Below are 18,783 nucleotides of genomic sequence, written 5' to 3'. Positions count from 1 at the left end.
AGATTCAATCTCTGTTTTTCTTTGAGCTACTGAGAGCTTTGATTGGTATCAGGTCATTTTAAATACTTCACCCTCTGTGTATTGTACTGTATCTATGTATTATAAATATGTTCATTATATTTTATTCAGCATGTAGAATATTCTCTGATAGCAGGGGATTTATGCTTATTGCAAATAATGAGCACTGAGATTTCAGGGTATTGAATAATCATCTTCTTGGTATCATTTTTCTATGTAGGTTATCACCTAGGGATGGGGTAGGCCCCCATACTCACCCTGATGGGGTAAACGTAGGCCAGATGGGCCAAGTAACCCATTAGTCTGCAAACAGGGCCAGCGGGGAGAGGAGAGCCCTAATTAAGGGAAGCACGCCTGTGCAAGAACAGGTGGGGCGTCTATAAAACCAAGGAAGCTGCAGGGAGGAAGGCTGCAGTTTTTCTCCCTGGGACAAGGGCGAGAAAAGGATGCGGATTACTAAGGAAGAGTTTGTGTAGCAGATTCAGGAGGTAGGGGTTTGGCTAGAAGGGTGGAGAATGCAAGCCTAGGACAGGCCAGGCAGGAAGCATTCCAGGGGAGTGGCAGGAAGGTTCATGGTAGTACAGACCTTAGCTGCTGGTGCCCCTGGGCTGGAAACCAGTGTAGGGATGGGCCTGGATTCCCCAACCAGCCACTGAATGAGTGGCACAATCTGGGCAGTGAACTTGAAGACTGTCTGGGATCGTTCGTTCTAGTCATTGCAGGAGTGGCACAGACAGGGCAGTGGACTTAAGGACTGCCTGGGCTGGGGTGGAAGACTTTGAGAGTATCTCTGAAAGGGGAGGACTATTGTGGCTCGGCCTCCTCCCACCCCTCAAATCACCAGTCCTTTAAAATCAGTGTCTCTTGGGGTGTTCTGGATTTTCCAAGAGCTCAGACCATATTTGCTCCATCCACTTAGTCGTCTTCTTTAGTATGGCTTGGGGAGGTAGCAATGACTACAAATTTATATCTAGGTTTGATAGCCATCACATTGCCACAGCAGTGAGCTGGTAATGTCCTTCAGGCCCCCGGCGAAAGACCAAAGGGGACACTCAGATATGATGTGCTCCATTGTTTGTGCCTGGTGACCAGGCACATCTCCCTAGTTAAAAATCCTAACGCGTTTTTGCTTATCTGTCAGGGGCGGCTCTATGTATTTTGCCGCCCCAAGCACGGCAGTCAGGCGGTTTTCGGCGGCATCCCTGCGGGAGGTCCGCCGGTCCCACACCTTTGGCGTTTCCGCCGCCGAATTGCTGCCGAAGCCGTGGGACTGGCGGACCTCTTGCAGGCATGCTGCCGAAGGCTGCCCGACTGCCGCCCTCACGGACCGGCAGGGCGCCCCCCGCGGCTTGCCGCCCCAGGCACATGCTTGGTGCGCTGGTGCCTGGAGCCGCCCCTGTTATCCGTCATTCTCTCCTGGATATAGACCATTTGAATGTCCTTTATCCCAGCTCTTTCTCTGCCATGGCATGGTACAGTGTTCACGGATCCATTCTTTTTATCAGAAATTGCTTTCTGCTTTGGATAATACAGGCCGAGGATCCAGACACGTCCTCTTTACAGTGGCTGATCAAAAAGTACATTCATGGGAAGTCAACAATTTATTTATTTTTAAAATGCTGTTTTTGAAACCGAGGTAAAAGCCTCTTCCTTATGGGTGGCTCTTTAATACAGAAGTTCGAGTCTAAACAACTTTACTTTATGCAACATCTCTGTGGAGCAGGAGCATACCATTTGAGTACTGCTCTGATTAGACACACTAACCCTGTCTCCTACCTCCTGGCGCAAGGTTGTTTCGTTTACCTTTGAAACTCAGAACAGCATCTAGCTCCTGATTAAATATTGTTCATATTTTATGGCTTTATAACTTGCACTGCTCTGCTCTCCACAAGCTGATCGCCTCCTTTCCTCTTCTTTCCTTCCACCATCTTTTCTTTGCCTGCATCCCCAGATCCAGCCCCTGTATTCAGTTCTCTATGTCCTACAGCATTTGCTTTGGATTCAGCCTCCATCAGATTTAGGCTTCTCTGCAGCCAGCTACAGATTCAACTCCCCAGGAGTCACCATTTCACTTATCCCTCCCCTCCCCCCCCAATTCATCCCCCTCACCATTACCTCCAGATTCAGCCCCAAGTCTGTTCAGTTTCCCAGCCCTAGTGTTTTCTCCCATCCCCTGGGCAGCACTGCACAAATCTCTCCCTGGAAGACCAGCTGAGTAGCAGAAGGAGGGGAATCTTAAGGTCCTCCAGCTGCACTTGTCACAAGCAGCCAGAAACAGCAGCCACGGGGGGGGGGGGGGTGCAGCCCCATAGCCAGTATTTCAGAGCTGAGCAAAGATAATTGAAATCTGAGAGTTTCCTGTAATTTCTGTGGCCACTCAGAGGTATCACTTTGGGAAAGGAATGCAAGACTCCCAGATCTGAAGAACGGGGGCCGGGGGGGGGTATTTTTGTTTTTTGAGGGGTGGTGGTTATAAGTCTTTTATAAAGTTTACTACATTTTCCATTGCTCTCTTTCCACATGGAAATGAAATATACCCATAGTCAATTAGGAATAGTGCTCCATGGAATCCATCCTCTAAATGGTACCAAGTCACCGGAATGCCATTGTCCTCCAATCTTTTCTTGTACAACAGTCCATCATCCCTGATCACATCGTACTCGCAGGTCAAGATGAAAGTCTCTGGGAGCTGGCGAACAATGGCATCTTCAGCTAAGAGTGGGGAAAAGGTGGTCTCAAAAACTTGTTTGGCCAAAGTGTAAAGTTCTTCTGAATATGTAGCCGATGCAGGTGGTTTGTAGCCTCTGATCTTAAATTCCATGGGGATATTGTCTGGACTCAGCCATTTGCTAAACTTCAGTTTCAAATCCTCAGGCACATGGGAACCTTCTAGGATACCTTTCATCAGTGACAAGTCCTGACTGAGATACTGCATACCAAGTGTAATGGTCCGTTTCTTTAACAAGAAGGGGACTGAACCGTTTTGCTGATATGAAGGCAAATTAAAGTCCACAGCTTGGAGAAATGGATAAAGCAGGATCTGGGCTCGTGCCTTTGGGAGGTCTGTTCTACTCACCAGGGTTTGGCAAACAGCAGCAGCGAGTGTGCCTCCACTGCTGTCTCCACAGATGATAATACGGGTGGGATCCACCCCATAGTCTTCTGCTGTCGTCATAAAATGTACCGTGGCAGTAAGACAGTCCAAGAACTGGGTTGGATATGGGTGCTCAGGAGCCAAACGATACCTAAAATATCAATGACAGTGTTTTAATATCATCATCATCTATGGGTAGTGTCATCTTCTCTTTCAAGTACCTTTTAAAGTTAGAAAAATATATGTTTATTGTTACTTATGTATGTATTTAAAATTCTGCTTTGTAGAATAGCTTCAGGAGTCACCCATCCTTTTTAATTACGTTTTAGACAACTGTAGACACATCATCTGACTCTGTGTGGTACTGAAGCATTCTGGAGTATGTACCAGTAATTGGCCTTTCTGCTTTTAGGTTTGCAATGAAGTCTAATACCGCCCTGAGTACATATGTGAGAATAGAGATTTATAAAATAAACACTGAAAGTGATAAAGATTTACTATTTTTTGTGTCAGGAATTATTTACAAAGGGAGCCAATAGGCGCTAAGGATTCCGCATGGTTGTTAGCTCAATTCCAATAGCCCAGGATTAAGGGAACAGGTAGTGCCATTTTTAATATACTTCAAGGGAACAACTTTTTATCCTTTTTTTAAGAGTAAAGAAATTGGGAGATAAAATTTCCCTTAAAGAAACACACAATATCAGGAAACATAAAAACATTAACCCACAAACACACTACGCAGGGTAGTCAGCAACAATCAGCATTCATTTTAACAGCTCCACTAATATGGATGGTTGACATATACACAGAAGGTTTGGAATATACAGATTAATATTCATTGTGGTTATGTCTTTTTGTTAGCAACTTATGATGCACTCTTGATTAGCCAAAGGTCTCAGGACACCGAAAACATTTGTTAATCAGGGAAGTTAGTCAGACAGTCTGTTGAATACAGACCGCAAAGTCTTTTGCTTGCTTTTTTCTCTGATTATGCTGGAGCAGCCATCTTCTATCAGGTTATCAGGACTAAAGCAATTTAGCTAGAGATCTTTAGTTACAACATGATGAATGCTGATGAATTGAAGCGTTTAGGGAAGCCAACTTTCCTCATTCATTACACAGACATAATTTCCCTGAAAATCCCAGTGATCCATAACCGGGTCATGTGCTTTGACTTTAGCATTTGGGGGATAACTAGTGGGGAGGTTTTTAAAGGTCTGTTCTATCTTGAAACAGTTTTTTAATAGGTAAGGGACAGCATATGGCTCTCCAGAATATGTAGAATAATTCCTGGGTTTGGTAGGATCAATAACATTTCTTCCTGTTCGCTGCTAATGGCTTCCTCTTACATCCCTTTGCATCGGCTCTCAGCAGAGGGGACCACGTTTTTAAATAAAAGGGGGTTGGGTAACTGCAACTCAAATCATCCAGATTGTTATATTTTTTTAATGGATTGGGTATGTTTTTGAAAACAACCTCCAAGCTTGAACTTTTAATAGTGGATGCCAATATATACAGATGCCATTTAGGTGCGTACCAGGGCAGTGGCTGTTAGTTGATAACTAACGCTAGAACGAAGTAAGCCAGCCCTCCACAAAAAACAGTCAGAGCTGGGGGATGGGAAGAGAGGCACAACTTCCCTTCCCGCCCCCAGGCACGACCCTTCTTATCAGCCCTACACAGAAGCATTCTATAGTGCTTGCAATGAGCCCCCCAATCAGCAGACCCTTGTATATCTTCCCCTTTGCTCCCAGTTTTGCTGTAGTCTCTGTGGAGAGAGACAATGGCATGCTTTGCAGTGGATTATAGGAGGGGCTTGAGGACTTATTTGCCAAAGCTGCTCCCCTCCTCCTAGGCCTCTGCGGTATACAGCTATGAAGCTGCAGCCTAGAAGATTATTTCCATTAGCTGGATGAATCCAAGTTGGCAGGGCCTGATGAAATTCATCCTAGGGTACTTAAGGAATTCGCTGAAGCAATCTTGGAACCGATAGTAGTTATCTTTGAGAACTCAGGGAAGACAGGTGAGGTCCCAGAGGAATGGAGAAGGCAAACATAATACCTATCTTTTAAAAAGGGGAACAAGGAGGAATTATTGTTGCTAGTCAGCCTAACTTCAGTACCTGGAAAGACACTGGAACAAATTATGAAACAAACAATTTGTAAGCACCTAGAGAAAAACAGTTCTAAGGAATAGCCGGCATGGATTTGTCAAAGACCAATCATGCCAAACCAACTTCATTTCCTTCTTTGACCAGGTTACTGGCCTGCTTGGCGGGGGAGCATGGGAAGCAGTAGACATGATATAGCTTGACTTTAGTAAAGTTTTTGACACAGTCGCACATTCTCATAAGCAAGCAGGGAAACGTGGTCTAGATTAAATTACTATAAAATGGGTGCATAACTGGTTGAAAGACTGTCCTCAAAGAGTAGTTATCAAAGCTTCGCTGTCAAACTGGGAGGGCGTATCTAGAGGGGTCCAGCAGGGGTCAGTTGTGGGTCGAGTACTAGTCAATATTTTCATGAATGACTTAGGTAATGATGTGGAGAGTAGGCTTATAAAATGTGCAGATGATATCAAGCTTGTCAGGGTTGCAAGCACTTTGGAAGAAAAAAAATAGAGTTCAAAATGACCTTGACAAAGTGAAGAATTGGTCCGAATTCAACAAGATGAAATTCAATCAAGATATGTGCAAAGTGCCTCACTGAGGAAGGAAAAATCAAATGCACAACTACAAAATGGGGAATATCTGGCTAGGCGGTAGTAACACTGCAAAGGATCTAGGTGTTCTAGTGGATCACAAAATGAGTGTGAGTCAACAATACGATGCAGTTGTGAAAAAGGCTAACATCATTCTGGGCTGTATTAACAGCAGTGTTGTATGTAAGACAAGGAAAGTAATTGTCTTTCTCTACACAGCACTGGAGAGATCTCAGCTGGAGTACTGTGTCCAGTTCTGGGCATCATAGTTTAGGAAAGATGTGGACAAATTGGAGAGAATCCAGAGAGAGGCAACAAAAATGAACGGTTTAGAAAGCTCCTGGAGGCCAATACCGTCGAATTGCGTCCACACTACCCCCAAATTCGACCCGGCGATGTCGATTTCAGTGCTAATCCCCTCGTCAGGGAGGAGTACAGAAATCAATTTTAAGAGCCCTTTAAGTCAACAAAAATGGCTTCGTCGTGTGGACGGGTGCAGCGTTAAATCGATCTAACGCTGCTAAATTCAACCTAAACTCATAGTGTAGACCAGAACTGAGAGGGGGTGTTTCACAGACATATACACCTGGAAGCTGACCCATCGTAAATGGTTCCCACATAATGCAACTGAAATAAAATCACTTACCCAACACACACAACCACTGAGTTGCTTCTCCTGGCAATAAAACGGCATACTCTTTCATACATGCCTGCAACACAAACATTCTCAGTGGAGTTGTATTAATGTCTTCAAGATATTCAATTCTATATCCTTACAAAATGAGAAGAAAATTCACATGGGTGTTCATTTTTGATGAGGGACTCATGATCTTACAGGAGGATTAGGGGGTTTTATGTGACTTGGAATTCTGCTCATCCCTGGTTTACTAATCCAGAGAAAGTCTTAGTGTGTTCAGTATGTGGCAAAGGGGCCTCTCAGGTTTTTCACTGGGAGTTGTGTGCATTGGGGCAGAAGTATCCAAACACCATACTCAAAATACTCCTCAATGCCTCTCTGAGTGAGTCAAGGTGTGAAAGTAATGTCACTTAAAAAAAGAGTCAGACTCTCTGGAATCTGTGTCTCCTTCATACTAATGAGCCTGCACTGGATTTCTCCTGTCCTTGGCCTTGACACTACTAGATTTTTGGGGGGAGTGGCACAGGGATGAACTCTCCCACCATTTTGTTAACATCTGTGGGAGCCCTAGTGAGGACAGGACACCAATGTTGATTCACATTTCTACCTTCACGTTATGTAAACCAGCCCAGTGGGAGGTTGGACAAAGACACCACCGGTACCACTAGCAGGGTCACATCCAGGGTAATGCAATGGCGGGATTTTCCTAAGGGGCAAGTGTGGTATTTTCTTTCACACACACAGAACTACCTCAGACCTCACCACTTTTCACTGCAAGGGCAAGACGCATTTTTTTTTTTAAACCTTGTCTCTACCAGTATAAACACACAGCATGTGCATATATAAAATAAATATTATCTTAATTTTTTTATAATTGTGCAGCTTTTTTCCTGTGGTAAGGAAGAACAACACATGACAGATACCAGGAACATTGTATAATACACTTCTGGGAGGTGCTTGCATGGCCACAGTGATGAGCAACAGATAAGGAACATTGTATAATACACTTCTGGGAGGTGCTTGCATGGCCACAGTGATGAGCAACAGATAAGAATAGAATATAGTAAAAAAGAAGTGGTGTGTAGAACGAAGAAAGGGAGGGGAAGGGAAACTTGCAAGGGAAAGAGAGTGAAAAGGAGTGCTGTAAAAGAGTCAATAATGAGTGTGGGATATAGAATGAATGATAAGGCAGGAAGGAAGGGATGAGTGAATGAAATGGAATGGTAGGGTGGAGATGTAGAAAGAGAGGGCGAGAAAAGGAGTGCAAGAAACTGCATCCATAGATTTTTAAATCTGAGTTAAGGCCGTCATTTGTTCCACGTATGGAAAACAAATGAGAAGGAATGTTGTCCGGGGGCCAGTTTCATGGAAATGTAATAATTGTCCCTTCCACAGGTGCTCAGAATAGACTGGGCCTTTATTCCAAAAGCCACAACATCTTAACACAGATCTTAGGAAATGTCTCGGCTGTCTATTTGTCCGAAACAAAAGAAAGAGATGATGGAATAGTGCAAATTGGATATTGGAAGGGAAGATAAGTGCATCTCAATTGCACATTCAGGAATTGAGCAGCTTTGTTAGCCAAATCCTCTGAGGCATCCCCTGTCACAGGGCTTAAAACTTGCACCAAGGAAGCATATAATGACAAAATGGGCTACCCCTTCAAAAGGGATTATAGCTCAGAGGAATTATAGATGTCTGATGAGGACATTTGTAAAGTTTCTATCTGTTTTAATACCTCCTTTTGCAGACACTACTAGAGCTGAGTAAATAATTGTTTGTTTTCAAGTCAGTGGCTGAACTGAAAAAGCCAAATATTTTGTTTTGGTTCAACCCAAAACATAATTTTTTTTATGATTTGGGGCTTTCATTTAGTTCTTGGGTGCCTTTTCCCTTTTTGCTTTATTTAAATCTAGCTACATTTCTAAGCAAAACTTTGTTTCAAACCAAAAGGTCAAAACACTTCAATTAGAAAAAAATAAAACAAAAAAATGAAAAAAAAAAAAAAAAAAAAAAACTTTTTCATAGAAACTATTCACTGAATTCACTCCCAATTCAAGAATAGTTTTGGTAAACTCCAAACTGCATTTTTCTTTGAATAAACTATGCTTCTGAAAAAAATCACCCCAGTCTAATTACAGCATCCAACACTCAGCCTGCATATAGGCCAAGATTTCCCAAAGAGTGCAGTGATCTTAGATGCCTCAATTTTTTCCCAATGTGAGATGCCTTTAAAGGGCCCTGATTTTTTTAAAGGGTGGGTACTCAGCACCTACTGAAATCCGGATACCTTATGATGTCTCAGATTGGGCAACCAAAAATATGTCTAAGGGATTATTGTTATCATGGGAGATTTTTCAAAGGTACAAAGGACATTTCGATGCTATAATTATTAACAAAGTTACTGATCTCGAAGACTTCCAGCCTGGGAGCAGTTTGCCTAGCTGTGGCCAAAGCTCCAATTTTTCTGTCTCCAATAGCAACAATGAAAGGGAAAAGTAAAGTAATTCTCATGAATGGTCAGAGAACAGAAATCCAAGGATAAGTACAAATTTTCGTAGAAGGGAATGCTTAGCGGCATAAATACCAGCCAGTCTGACTAAAAATATGTAACTTTTAAGTTTGGTTATCATTCTTAATTTATTTTTAAAATTCTTAATTGCAGTCGTTCTTAATTATCATGTAGGAACTATCATAATAGAAGGAACTAGATAATACTTCATATTTATCATAGTTCTTAATTTCTTTAAACTTCTTACTTATGCTTCCAATCTGGCCAATTCCTCCGTGAAGGTAAAGGACTCCTCTCCTTCGTCCAGCAGATGGCACTTTCGGGTGGTAAACCCTCACTGACACCTTTGCAAACTTCAAGTCCTCGATGAAGAGATTAGCATTATCCTTCCAAGGTGGTATTCCATACAAGAAGGTCCTGATGAGGTAAACCTCCTTACAGATGCCCAGTTTCTCCAAAATCCTTCCCTGTTTATAGGGAGACAGAGACCAAAAATTAGTTCCCTGTCAATGTGCTTCAGCTATACCTTGGAGGATGAACAGGGAACTGTCTCTATAACCAATTCAAACTTCGGGGTCTGTGCCGAAGCTGCCATCGAAGGGCCCTGTTGTGATGGTAACGTGGTCACTCCTTCATTCCGAAGTAGATTCAGACAACCAACTTGTTTCACATGTGCTACCAATTATCCTTCATATTAGTAATCAAAAAGTGGTAATGATAACTCTGGCTGGCTTTGAATTGGTAACCTACAGCAAAGTTGAAATGCTCCTTCTCCCACTCCCAGTGCCCTGAGTCATGCCGTCCTTACCATTACAGAATTTTACTATAAGCCTAGTGTAGTTGACACCTTTGGCAGCTGGATAATCCAGACCTTCCTCAAATAAAAAGTATTATTTTCAGACTCTGTTACTAGGGTAGGAAATCAATGTTTCCCTCCCGCTTGCAATAATCATCACACAAGCTAACACTTTGTTAAAATGGCAAAATCAGTTCTCTGCTACCTCTCCAAATTCACAGCAATTCTGAAATTGCTTTAGAAATTTGAACACTAACAGACCTTCCTGGTTGATTGGCAATGATCCCATGCTTGTGATGTCAACACTACCCAGTGCAACATGGAGCGGGGTTTTCCTTTTTATTTGGTAGCAATTTCCTGTTTACAACAGGAAACTTAGAAAGCCCAGACAAAACCTGCTAGGGTATCCTTGCCATGTCTCAAATGGGTTCATTTTTAGGATTCATAAAACATCTAGGATGAAAACCTGTCTCCATTGAAGTCAATGGCGAAACTCTTGTTGACTTCACTGGAGCCAGGATTACCCCCCTAAAATATATTGGGGTGTGTACGGTGCTCAGATGAGAAGCTCTATAGGAGGCACACATTTTTTATTTATTATACATTAACATACAATTGCATGTGGCTGAATTTAACCCATGGTATGGGGATCTATGGAGCTGTTGGTGCACTCTGTGAATAGTGGCAAATATAGAATTATTGTTTGTTTGTTTTTTAAATGGTTCTGTTACAAAGTAGAGACATGGTTTCTGCCCTGACCAGCATACAACTGAAATTTATCATGAGACAAAGGAAGGGACAGCAGGGACAACAATAGCAATAATTTTGTAGCAGTGATTTGGGTGAGGTAAGGGAGATATTTTGGGCAGGCTGGACCAGCGCTCTGGTTAGGCCTCAGCTGGAGTACTGTGTCGAGTTGTGGTCAGCAATGTATAAAAAGGATACAGAGAAACTGGAAAGGATCCAGAGGTGAGAGACAAAGATGACCAAAGGGATGGAACGCAAGCCCTGTGAGCAAAGGCTGAAGGAACTGGGTATGTTTAGCTTGGAAAAGAGGAGATTAAGGGGGACGACAATGTGGTAGCAGTCTTCAAATACTTGAAAGGCTGCCATAAAAAAAGAGATGAAGAAAAGTTGTTCTCTCTTGCCACAGAGGGCAGGACAAGAGGCAATGGGTTCAAACTACAGCAGAGCCGATGTAGATGACATCTCAGGAAAAACTTCCTAACTGTAAGAACAGCAGGACAATGGAACAGACGCCTAGGGAGGTTGTGGAAGCTCCTTCACTGGAGGTTTTCAAAAGGAGGCTGGAGCCATCTGTCCTGGGTGGCTTAGACGCAACAAATCCTGCATCTTAGCAGGGGGGTTGACTAAATGACCCTTGTGGTCTCTTCTAACTGTATGGGTCTTTGATTCTAAAGAAAGGAGGAGCATGGGAAAGTACAGGTCCAACTTTTCAGGTAAATGCTGGAGAGCTCTCGCTTCCTATCTTGGTGAAACCCCGCTCAGCCTCTGTGGCCGGTAAGGAAAGGACTCATCCTGTTGAATGACTCTGAAGGGGACACAACATGAGGAGCCAGGGTTTAATTTGTTTCCATCCCAACGGATAGAGCAACAATAGCGCCACTCTGGAGTCAACTGCCCCTTCCAGCGGCCAGTCTGTGGGGGCTTTTTAAAAATGGTCAATTCAATCTTTACTAAAACTGGGCAGGAGCAGACAGGGATATTTCCTCTTGTCTGAGGCACACGGGGTGTGTCTCTTCGACAGTCAGAGGGTGTGACTGCCACTCAAGCGGACATACCCGAGCAATCTTTAATCTAACTACCTCGAACAGTGAAGCTGTGGCCACGCAAGGCTCAGCGTGGGCTAGCCCAGCGAGGAATTTCCCAGGGTTCCATGGGGGTGGGGGCGTTGTACAGCCTGCCACGAAGCTTGAGCTGTTGAGGCTTTGATGTTCTGTAACCCAAGCTAGCCAGATTAAAACTAGCCCAGGTGGTATGTCAGCTGGAACCGAAGTCACACCCTGTTACTGCAGGATAGATATAACCACAGCACCCCCTGATTTGATCTAGACAAGGGTGTAGTGGCTTCAGTACTGTGCTACATGACTTCAGACTCATCAAGAGTTTATTAGTCTGGCTAATCACAGCTCAAACTAAGGTGAGAATAAAGGAAATCTCCCTCACATTGCCCTGCAGAGCCCCAGGTGCCTACCTCACAAGTTATGTGAAATATTCTTCACAGTCAGCGCTAAAGTGACTAATTGCTTCTGGTTAGCAACAACAAAGTATTGTTATCGCAGACGTCATCAGGTGGTGCTGTTCCACGTTGTCTTCCGAAAAAAGAACGAGGAGTATTTATGGAATACTCCTCATTCTTTTTGCTGATACAGAATAACACGGCTACCACTCTGAAGATTGTCTTCCGAGTTCTTTCTCTTAGAGAGTGAACAAGTTTTTAGTCGTGGAAGAAATTCATGTGTTGTTGCCAGTTCTTGGTTATACCAGGTTCAGTGAGTAGAAACTGTCAGAACAGCAGGAGAGTTTTGCTTTCTGCCTTAGCCCTGGTCTACACTGTTGCAGGGCGGGCGCTAACATTTTGGGGGCGGCGATCGTGGCGGCCGGATCTTCAGCCACCCTGGTCGTCGGCGGTATTTCGGGGGCAGGACCTTCCGCCGCCTCTGTGGGGGGCAGCATTTCGGGGGCGGGACTTTCTGCTGCCTCTGTGGGGGGCAGTATTTCAGGGGCAGGAACTTCCGCCGCCTTGGGCGGCAAAAAAGCTGGCGGCACTCCTGCACTAGTGGGTGGGATCGATCTAAGTTATGCAACTTCAGCTACGTGAATAACGTAGCTGAAGTCGACGTACTTAAATCAACTTACCGTGGTGTCTTCACCGTGGTGAGCCGACTGCTGCCACTCCCCCATCGACTCTGCCTGCGCCTCTCGCGGCGCTGGAGTACAGGAGTCGACGGGAGAGTGCTCGGGGGTTGATTTATCATTCTAGTCTAGATGCGATAAATCAATCCCCGCTGGATCGATCGCTGCCCGCCGATCCAGCGGATAGTGTAGACATACCCTAAGTCTCTGATTAGAGTCCATTCTTAAAGTAGATTTTACTCTCTGAGATCGGGCATTTGTGTTGGGCTGAGATTCCTGAAAGAAGGGATTGCCTGCATCTCTGATCCAGGACTGATAAATGTGTAAAAGCAAGTTACAGTTAGAATATATCCATACTCTGTATCATTGACTTTTTCCCCTTCACTGGGGAGCTGACCTGGAAGACCACAAAATCTGCTACCGCTTGGTAGTGAGGTGACCCTGCTTGTCAGAAGAGGAACATCAGTATTGGAAGAAGGGGCAACAAATCTGATTTACTTCTAACAGCGTGTTAAGGTCTGTAGTCAAGAAGCCTTTTACAATTTAACCGCTTTATTAAACCAACAAGCTTATGAACATTTTCTTATATGCAAATAGATGGTGTGCTTTAAATTAACTATCTAAATACACAACTCACATTACCTAACAAAACAACAACAGCAAGGAAGTAAAAAACAGAGCTACCTTCCAGTTTGTGCCATCTACTTCTCCATTTGTTGATATACAATTCGGCACTACCACAATTACCATACTCAGCTGTAACCCATAAAGATGCCAGCCTCCGACTCTGAAATGTTGCAACAAGTGTAACACAGAGAGTTTCCAGAGAAGAGTATAAGCTGTCATCAAGTCTTAGCATGCTAAAAGCATGAGCTAGCATCTTGATATCTGCCTATAAATGGCCTATCTTCATCCATTTTAATTCCTACATTAGTAACTCGTGAGTTGGCATGGTTTTGAATGAGTCACCTGTTGCAACACCTAATCAAAAAACACATGCAATTTTCTGGTGGAGCTGACTGGAGCAGTCTCTTTCTTGCCAATAGCTATGGCAATGGGAGATGTATTCTCAAATTTCATAAGAATTGCAAGCTAGCATAAAAAAAAGCTGAATGACAAGTCAATTGTGACCTCATTTCACAAGTTTGTCCTGCTCAAAGATTCCTCCCACAATCAACCCAAATGGTGTAGCATGCGATCCACAGTAGACGCTCAAGCTGAAACAGTGAAAAACAGATCCCATTGGCAACAATAGGCAGTGGTGGAGGTTTGCAGCCCTGTGGAGGAAGGGTTATGGTTGTGCTTCGTAGTCTGTGGTGTACAGCAGCTCTAGTGGTAAGATGTGTATCTGTGGGTGGAAGGATAGGGAATATGTACTCTTAGCTCATTTAACTTTTCAGGCAGGGGGACAATAAGGGACAAGTTGTTTTTAAGTGTGTATTTCAAAATTTGGAAAGGCGCTTATCTGAGAGATGGGCGTGCTTGTAAGGGCTGTATTTTTAGCTTAGAAAGCTTCCACACCAAAAAAAAAGTGAGGTTCCCCAGGCCATATTTCTTAAAGGGACTATTTAAAATTAATTTTAGGGCAAGTCTACACTGCAAACTGGAGGGCATGGTTCCCAGCACAAGGAGACATTCTGGGATTATTTAGTCTGGGATTATTTAGTCTGCAGAAGAGAAGAATAAGGGGGGATTTGATAGCTGCTTTCAACTACCTGAAAGGGGGTTCCAAAGAGGATGGATCTAGACTGTACTCAGTGCTAGCAGATGACAGAACAAGGAGTAATGGTCTCAAGTTGCAGTGGGGGAGGTTTAGGTTGGATATTAGGAAAAACTTTTTCACTAGGAGGGTGGTGAAGCACTAGAATGGGTTACCTAGAGAGGTGGTGGAATCTCCTTCCTTAGTGGTTTTTAAGGTCAGGCTTCACAAAGCCCTGGCTGGGATGATTTAGTTGGGGATTGGTCCTGCTTTGAGCAGGGGGTTGGATTAGATGACCTTCCGTGAGGTCCCTTCCAATCCTGATATTCTATGATTCTTTTGCTAGCTCTCCTTGAGCCAGTGTTCCAGAACTAGAGAGGTTGGGCTAGTCACCCCAAGTATGGGGAAAGAGGTGTGTCCTCAGGGCTGCTAGCCATCTTGTAATTTGCCTCACTATGGCTCCATTCTATCTGTAGCGTGCTATCATGAGCACTAGTGCATGTATGTCTCCTCCCCTGGCAATCTCACACACACACACACACACACACAGAGAGAGAGCTTGAAGTGTAGACTTACCCTTGGGTTATAAACTAATTAAAGATTTACTTGAAAATCCTCAGAAAAGTCAATGCTGACTCAGATGATGTGCTGTGAATTTGGCAAAGATACATTGTATTCGTCACACACACAAAAAGAGGTGGCTGAATCCCTGCTAAAAAACACAACATAAGCCTCACTGTGGAGTCACAGCTGGTAGCTCCTTACTACTGCTTTTAAGTAGAACTCTCTTAATAGCCGGATTCAGACCATGCCTAGCTCCTAAACTGATGTAAACTGATGCAACTCCATTGACTTCAATCATATCTCTTGCCTCATTTTAACACTTCATATATTTATATATATATATACACACTATAGTCTTTCTTACACCTTGGACTGAAGAACTGCAGGCTGTGCTGCCCCTACTTGAAGTCTTTCTACTATATTTGCATAAGCAACAGGTTTCACAGCCCTGCCCAGAGCTCCTACCTAGCACAGATTTTATCACTCTTTATACTTTTTCTAGAAAGGCTTTTGCCTAAACACTAAGAAATAACCTCCCAACTACCCGTGAGTGATGTTGCCTGGTGCTTTCTTCTCTTTACCTCCAAGAATTAACCCAGTTGACAGGGATCTTGTGCCAGCTCTTTACAATATATTTAAACGCTGACTCTTACAAAAATCCACCTCTGTATTCGGAAACAACAATCAAACCCGAGTTTCAAACCAGATACACTCACCAGACCAAATGCAAAGTTCACGACGTAATGAAGAATGTAAAGCTTTATGGGCTGATCCACTTCTCGAGGGATTTCAGCCTTTGGATGTTCATAGTAAAATGCCAATGCCACCAACAAGATAAAAGCAGCAAGAAAAATTTCCAATGTGAATTCCATTTCACGGTGCTGAGAAGGATGGAACTAGGAACTGACTGCTCTCCTGCAGTTGTCTCCACAGCTAAAATCTCCAGTTGCAAGATTAAAAAATCCCTCCACACCCCATCCTCCTACTCCTGGAAATACTCATAGGTAGGTGAAGATCTCACCACATTAGGAAAGGGGAAGGCTTGCATAAATGATTGTTTCATATTAGTATATAATGGCAACACACATTCTAGATGTGTTTTCCTACTGTGCCTATCATTATGGGATTAGTGCTTCTCTTGTCAAAGATATATTAGCTCTAACGAGAGACCTGAGATTTCTCTTCTCTCTCATATTGCAGAACTTCATTGCACTGATCTTGCATTTCTGTTCTTCTCTTCTCTCTTCCAGTCCTGGGAGCTGGCAGTCTGATTTCTTATACATTTTGCAACAATTCTATTGGAAGGCCAAGACATGTTATGTTTTCCTCAGATACAATCAGGCTTCTGTTGTTCTTCAACTCCTGTGGGAAATTGTTTTACAGCCACCTTCAAGAGCACTCACAATTAGGTACTTCCTTACCTGTTTTCTCTTGTCTCTGATTGTGCAACCACACCCTTCTTTACCAATGATGCCAATCTCAATGGCCCATTTGTCAGCTTTGCCCACAAATTTCTCTGCCCTGTCTTCCATGCTGCCCAATTCACATGAAACACTGATTTTTAAGGCCAGTACCTTCTCCTGCAAATCTCTCCTTAAGACCCACCTCTGCCATGGCGCCTATAAGAAATTATCAAGCTACTGATGGCTAGATCTAGTGAAAGTTGGGGGTACTTCAGTCATCTGCTTATAATAACTCACCAAAAGGCAAATATACATACAGCTGTTGAAAACTGTAAATGCTTGCCCTCTCCCTCAATCCTATGTATGCCTCTTGTGTGCTGAGAATGTAATCTCTTCCAGGCAGCGACAACATTGTCAAAGATGTTTGTACAACAGGGCAAAAGGCGAATAACAAGTCCCGAGTTTCAATAGTCCTCCATCCCCCCTTCCCGCAATGCAGTGAAACTTTCCTGCCTGACCCTTACCCAGTCTGTAAAGGGCTCTGTCCCCCCGTTGTCACCAGTAATAGTGAGCTGCACTCACCACTTCAGAATAGGTTTTTCTGCTGCACTTCATTGATCAGGACAGGTGAACGTGAATCATGTTCCGAGAGCAGCAACCTGTTCCACCAACCACACCTGCCTGCCGATCAGCGTGTGATTGGAACACACCATCTTACACAACTTTGCTCAGGACAGCAAGAACCACACCTGTACCAGGAAATTTCATGCAGGCTGGAGGAGGTCGGCATTTCCCAGACTCTATCCCAGTGCCAGGAATTCATGAAGCATCTGAGGCTCCTGTATCAGAGGACAACAGACTTGAACGGTCACTCTAGGGAGGGATCCTCATACATGCCCGTTCTAGATAGATGCCAGGACTGGGTGCTGTCCAGGTACATGCCAGGACATGCTTCGTACATGCCAGGACTGAGTGCTGTCAAGGGCTCCCACTACACAGCCTGAAGCAGCTCACAATCCTTTCCTCAACCCCACTGGCCTCTTCATGCGATGGGATGCTGACGAGGGCCAGGGCAAGAGGCACCATGGACTGCGGAGGAAACCACAGAAGACCCAGAGTAAAAGGAGCATGTCATGTTGCACCTCCACCTGGAGGACCCAGTTGAGCAAGCCCCACAAGGAGGACCCCAAGCTGCAGCAGGAATCAGAATCCCAGGCTGATAAATTACAATGGGCCCCCACTGTCCCCACCAAGATCCCCTCTTGCTCCAGTGCTACATCCCTGATTTAAAGACCAGCCCTGCTCTGCTCCTTTCCAAAATGGTCCCCAAGCAAGACACCGCTATAAATCAATGATTTTATTGTTTTTTTCCATGAACTGCTATTACGCATTTGGCAGAAGCCATAAACCAGATTAATTAAGCAACAATCATGGCACTCCTGCGACTGTGCATTTCTCAGCCAGTGTGCAGGCAGCGAAGGTTCGGTGGCCATGTGGACTGGGAAGAGGGTGAGGGTGGCTTTAGAAAGGTCCTGGTCGGGCATAGTAAATGTATAGTTGGTTGTAACAATTAACTTTTTATTCTTCCTTGAAAGACTATCTATGGTTCCCTTACAAATGGGAGCTGCACAACATGGGAGACTGGGGGATGTGGTGGAGTGGTGGTTAGGCCTAGAACGGGAAAGGGAACCCTTTGGTTGTCTGAGGAATGTCTCAGAAGTCTTTTTTCCCTTGGAAGATGTTACTGCCCGGCGTTTGCTCTGGAGAGGCGAGCAGCTTATGGCGTTGATTTGAAACTTCTGGGAACACAATACCTGTGGTGTGTCTGTCTTTCCCTGTCCCTTTCACCGCTGTCAGCTGGACAGGGGCTGGATGTTCTGGCATTGGGGGTGAGAGGGTGTTCTCAGTGGTTTGCTTCTCCCCTTCCCTGCAAATTCCCCCCTTCCCTGCAAAAAATTGGTAGAACTTTTTATATGATGAACAAGATTTTCAGTAATCGTCATCATATTTGACTTGGCTGTCTGGGTGGGAGCCCAAGGCTGGGTTGTTTTAAGGGAACTGTGTTTTGGCTTCTGGGTAGCCAGTAAGGTATTGTAAAAGTTGTTTTGTTGCTGGCTTGATTAATCTAAGTATTAAAATAATAACCAGTTTGGGGAATCATCTGCCATATTCTTTGTAGTTTGCCCTGGTTAAGCAATCTCATTGTGGCCCCCCTGGGACTCCAGTCACATAGTTCTTTCTTAATTGCCACTTTCAAGTCAAGGAAGCAATAACATTTACTCGGTGTGGAGCCTCCTTCCTGCATGTGATGAACATTGTGTTTTCGGAGTTGGGATTGGTCCCCATGATTCAGAGCACATGAATTTGAATAGTGTAAAACTCTGTTGCCACCACACTGCAAACACATTTCTGTCCCTCCCATACCCACTTCCAACCCCTCCCCATCCACCCCCAGGTCCTATCTGGGAAGGGTGAGGAAAATG

The 18,783-nt window shown here is 44.1% G+C and overlaps 1 protein-coding gene across 1 annotated transcript; it reads right to left on the bottom strand.

Annotated features, from left to right (window-relative positions):
- Window positions 1-2,488: 2,488 nt before the first annotated feature.
- Window positions 2,489-16,429, bottom strand: LOC112105058 (arylacetamide deacetylase-like 4). Its single transcript, XM_024197708.2, has 5 exons — window positions 16,319-16,429; window positions 15,614-15,778; window positions 9,209-9,428; window positions 6,459-6,522; window positions 2,489-3,263 (listed from the first exon to the last, which is right to left on the bottom strand). Exons 1-5 carry the CDS (start codon window positions 16,427-16,429, stop codon window positions 2,489-2,491), a joined length of 1,335 nt encoding a protein of 444 aa, XP_024053476.2.
- Between the last annotated feature and the right edge of the window lie 2,354 nt (window positions 16,430-18,783).

Source organism: Terrapene carolina, unplaced genomic scaffold (assembly GCF_002925995.2).
Source record: "Terrapene carolina triunguis isolate 2854851 unplaced genomic scaffold, T_m_triunguis-2.0 Scaffold714, whole genome shotgun sequence".
Classification (NCBI taxonomy): domain Eukaryota; kingdom Metazoa; phylum Chordata; order Testudines; family Emydidae; genus Terrapene; species Terrapene triunguis.
Note: the sequence above shows the minus strand (reverse complement) of the source record. Positions and strands in the feature narration are given on the sequence as shown.

Bases quoted from the DNA above. Each gene is read 5' to 3' on its own strand.
- LOC112105058 (XM_024197708.2), bottom strand. From the start codon at position 16,429: ATGGAAGACAGGGCAGAGAAATTTGTGGGCAAAGCTGACAAATGGGCC. The intron at 9,429-15,613 runs GTGAGTGTATCT...CCCTATAAACAG, and splicing joins TGAACTTTGCATTTGGTCTG to GGAAGGATTTTGGAGAAACT. The intron at 3,264-6,458 runs GTAAGTGATTTT...TTGATATTTTAG, and splicing joins TCAGTGGTTGTGTGTGTTGG to GTATCGTTTGGCTCCTGAGC.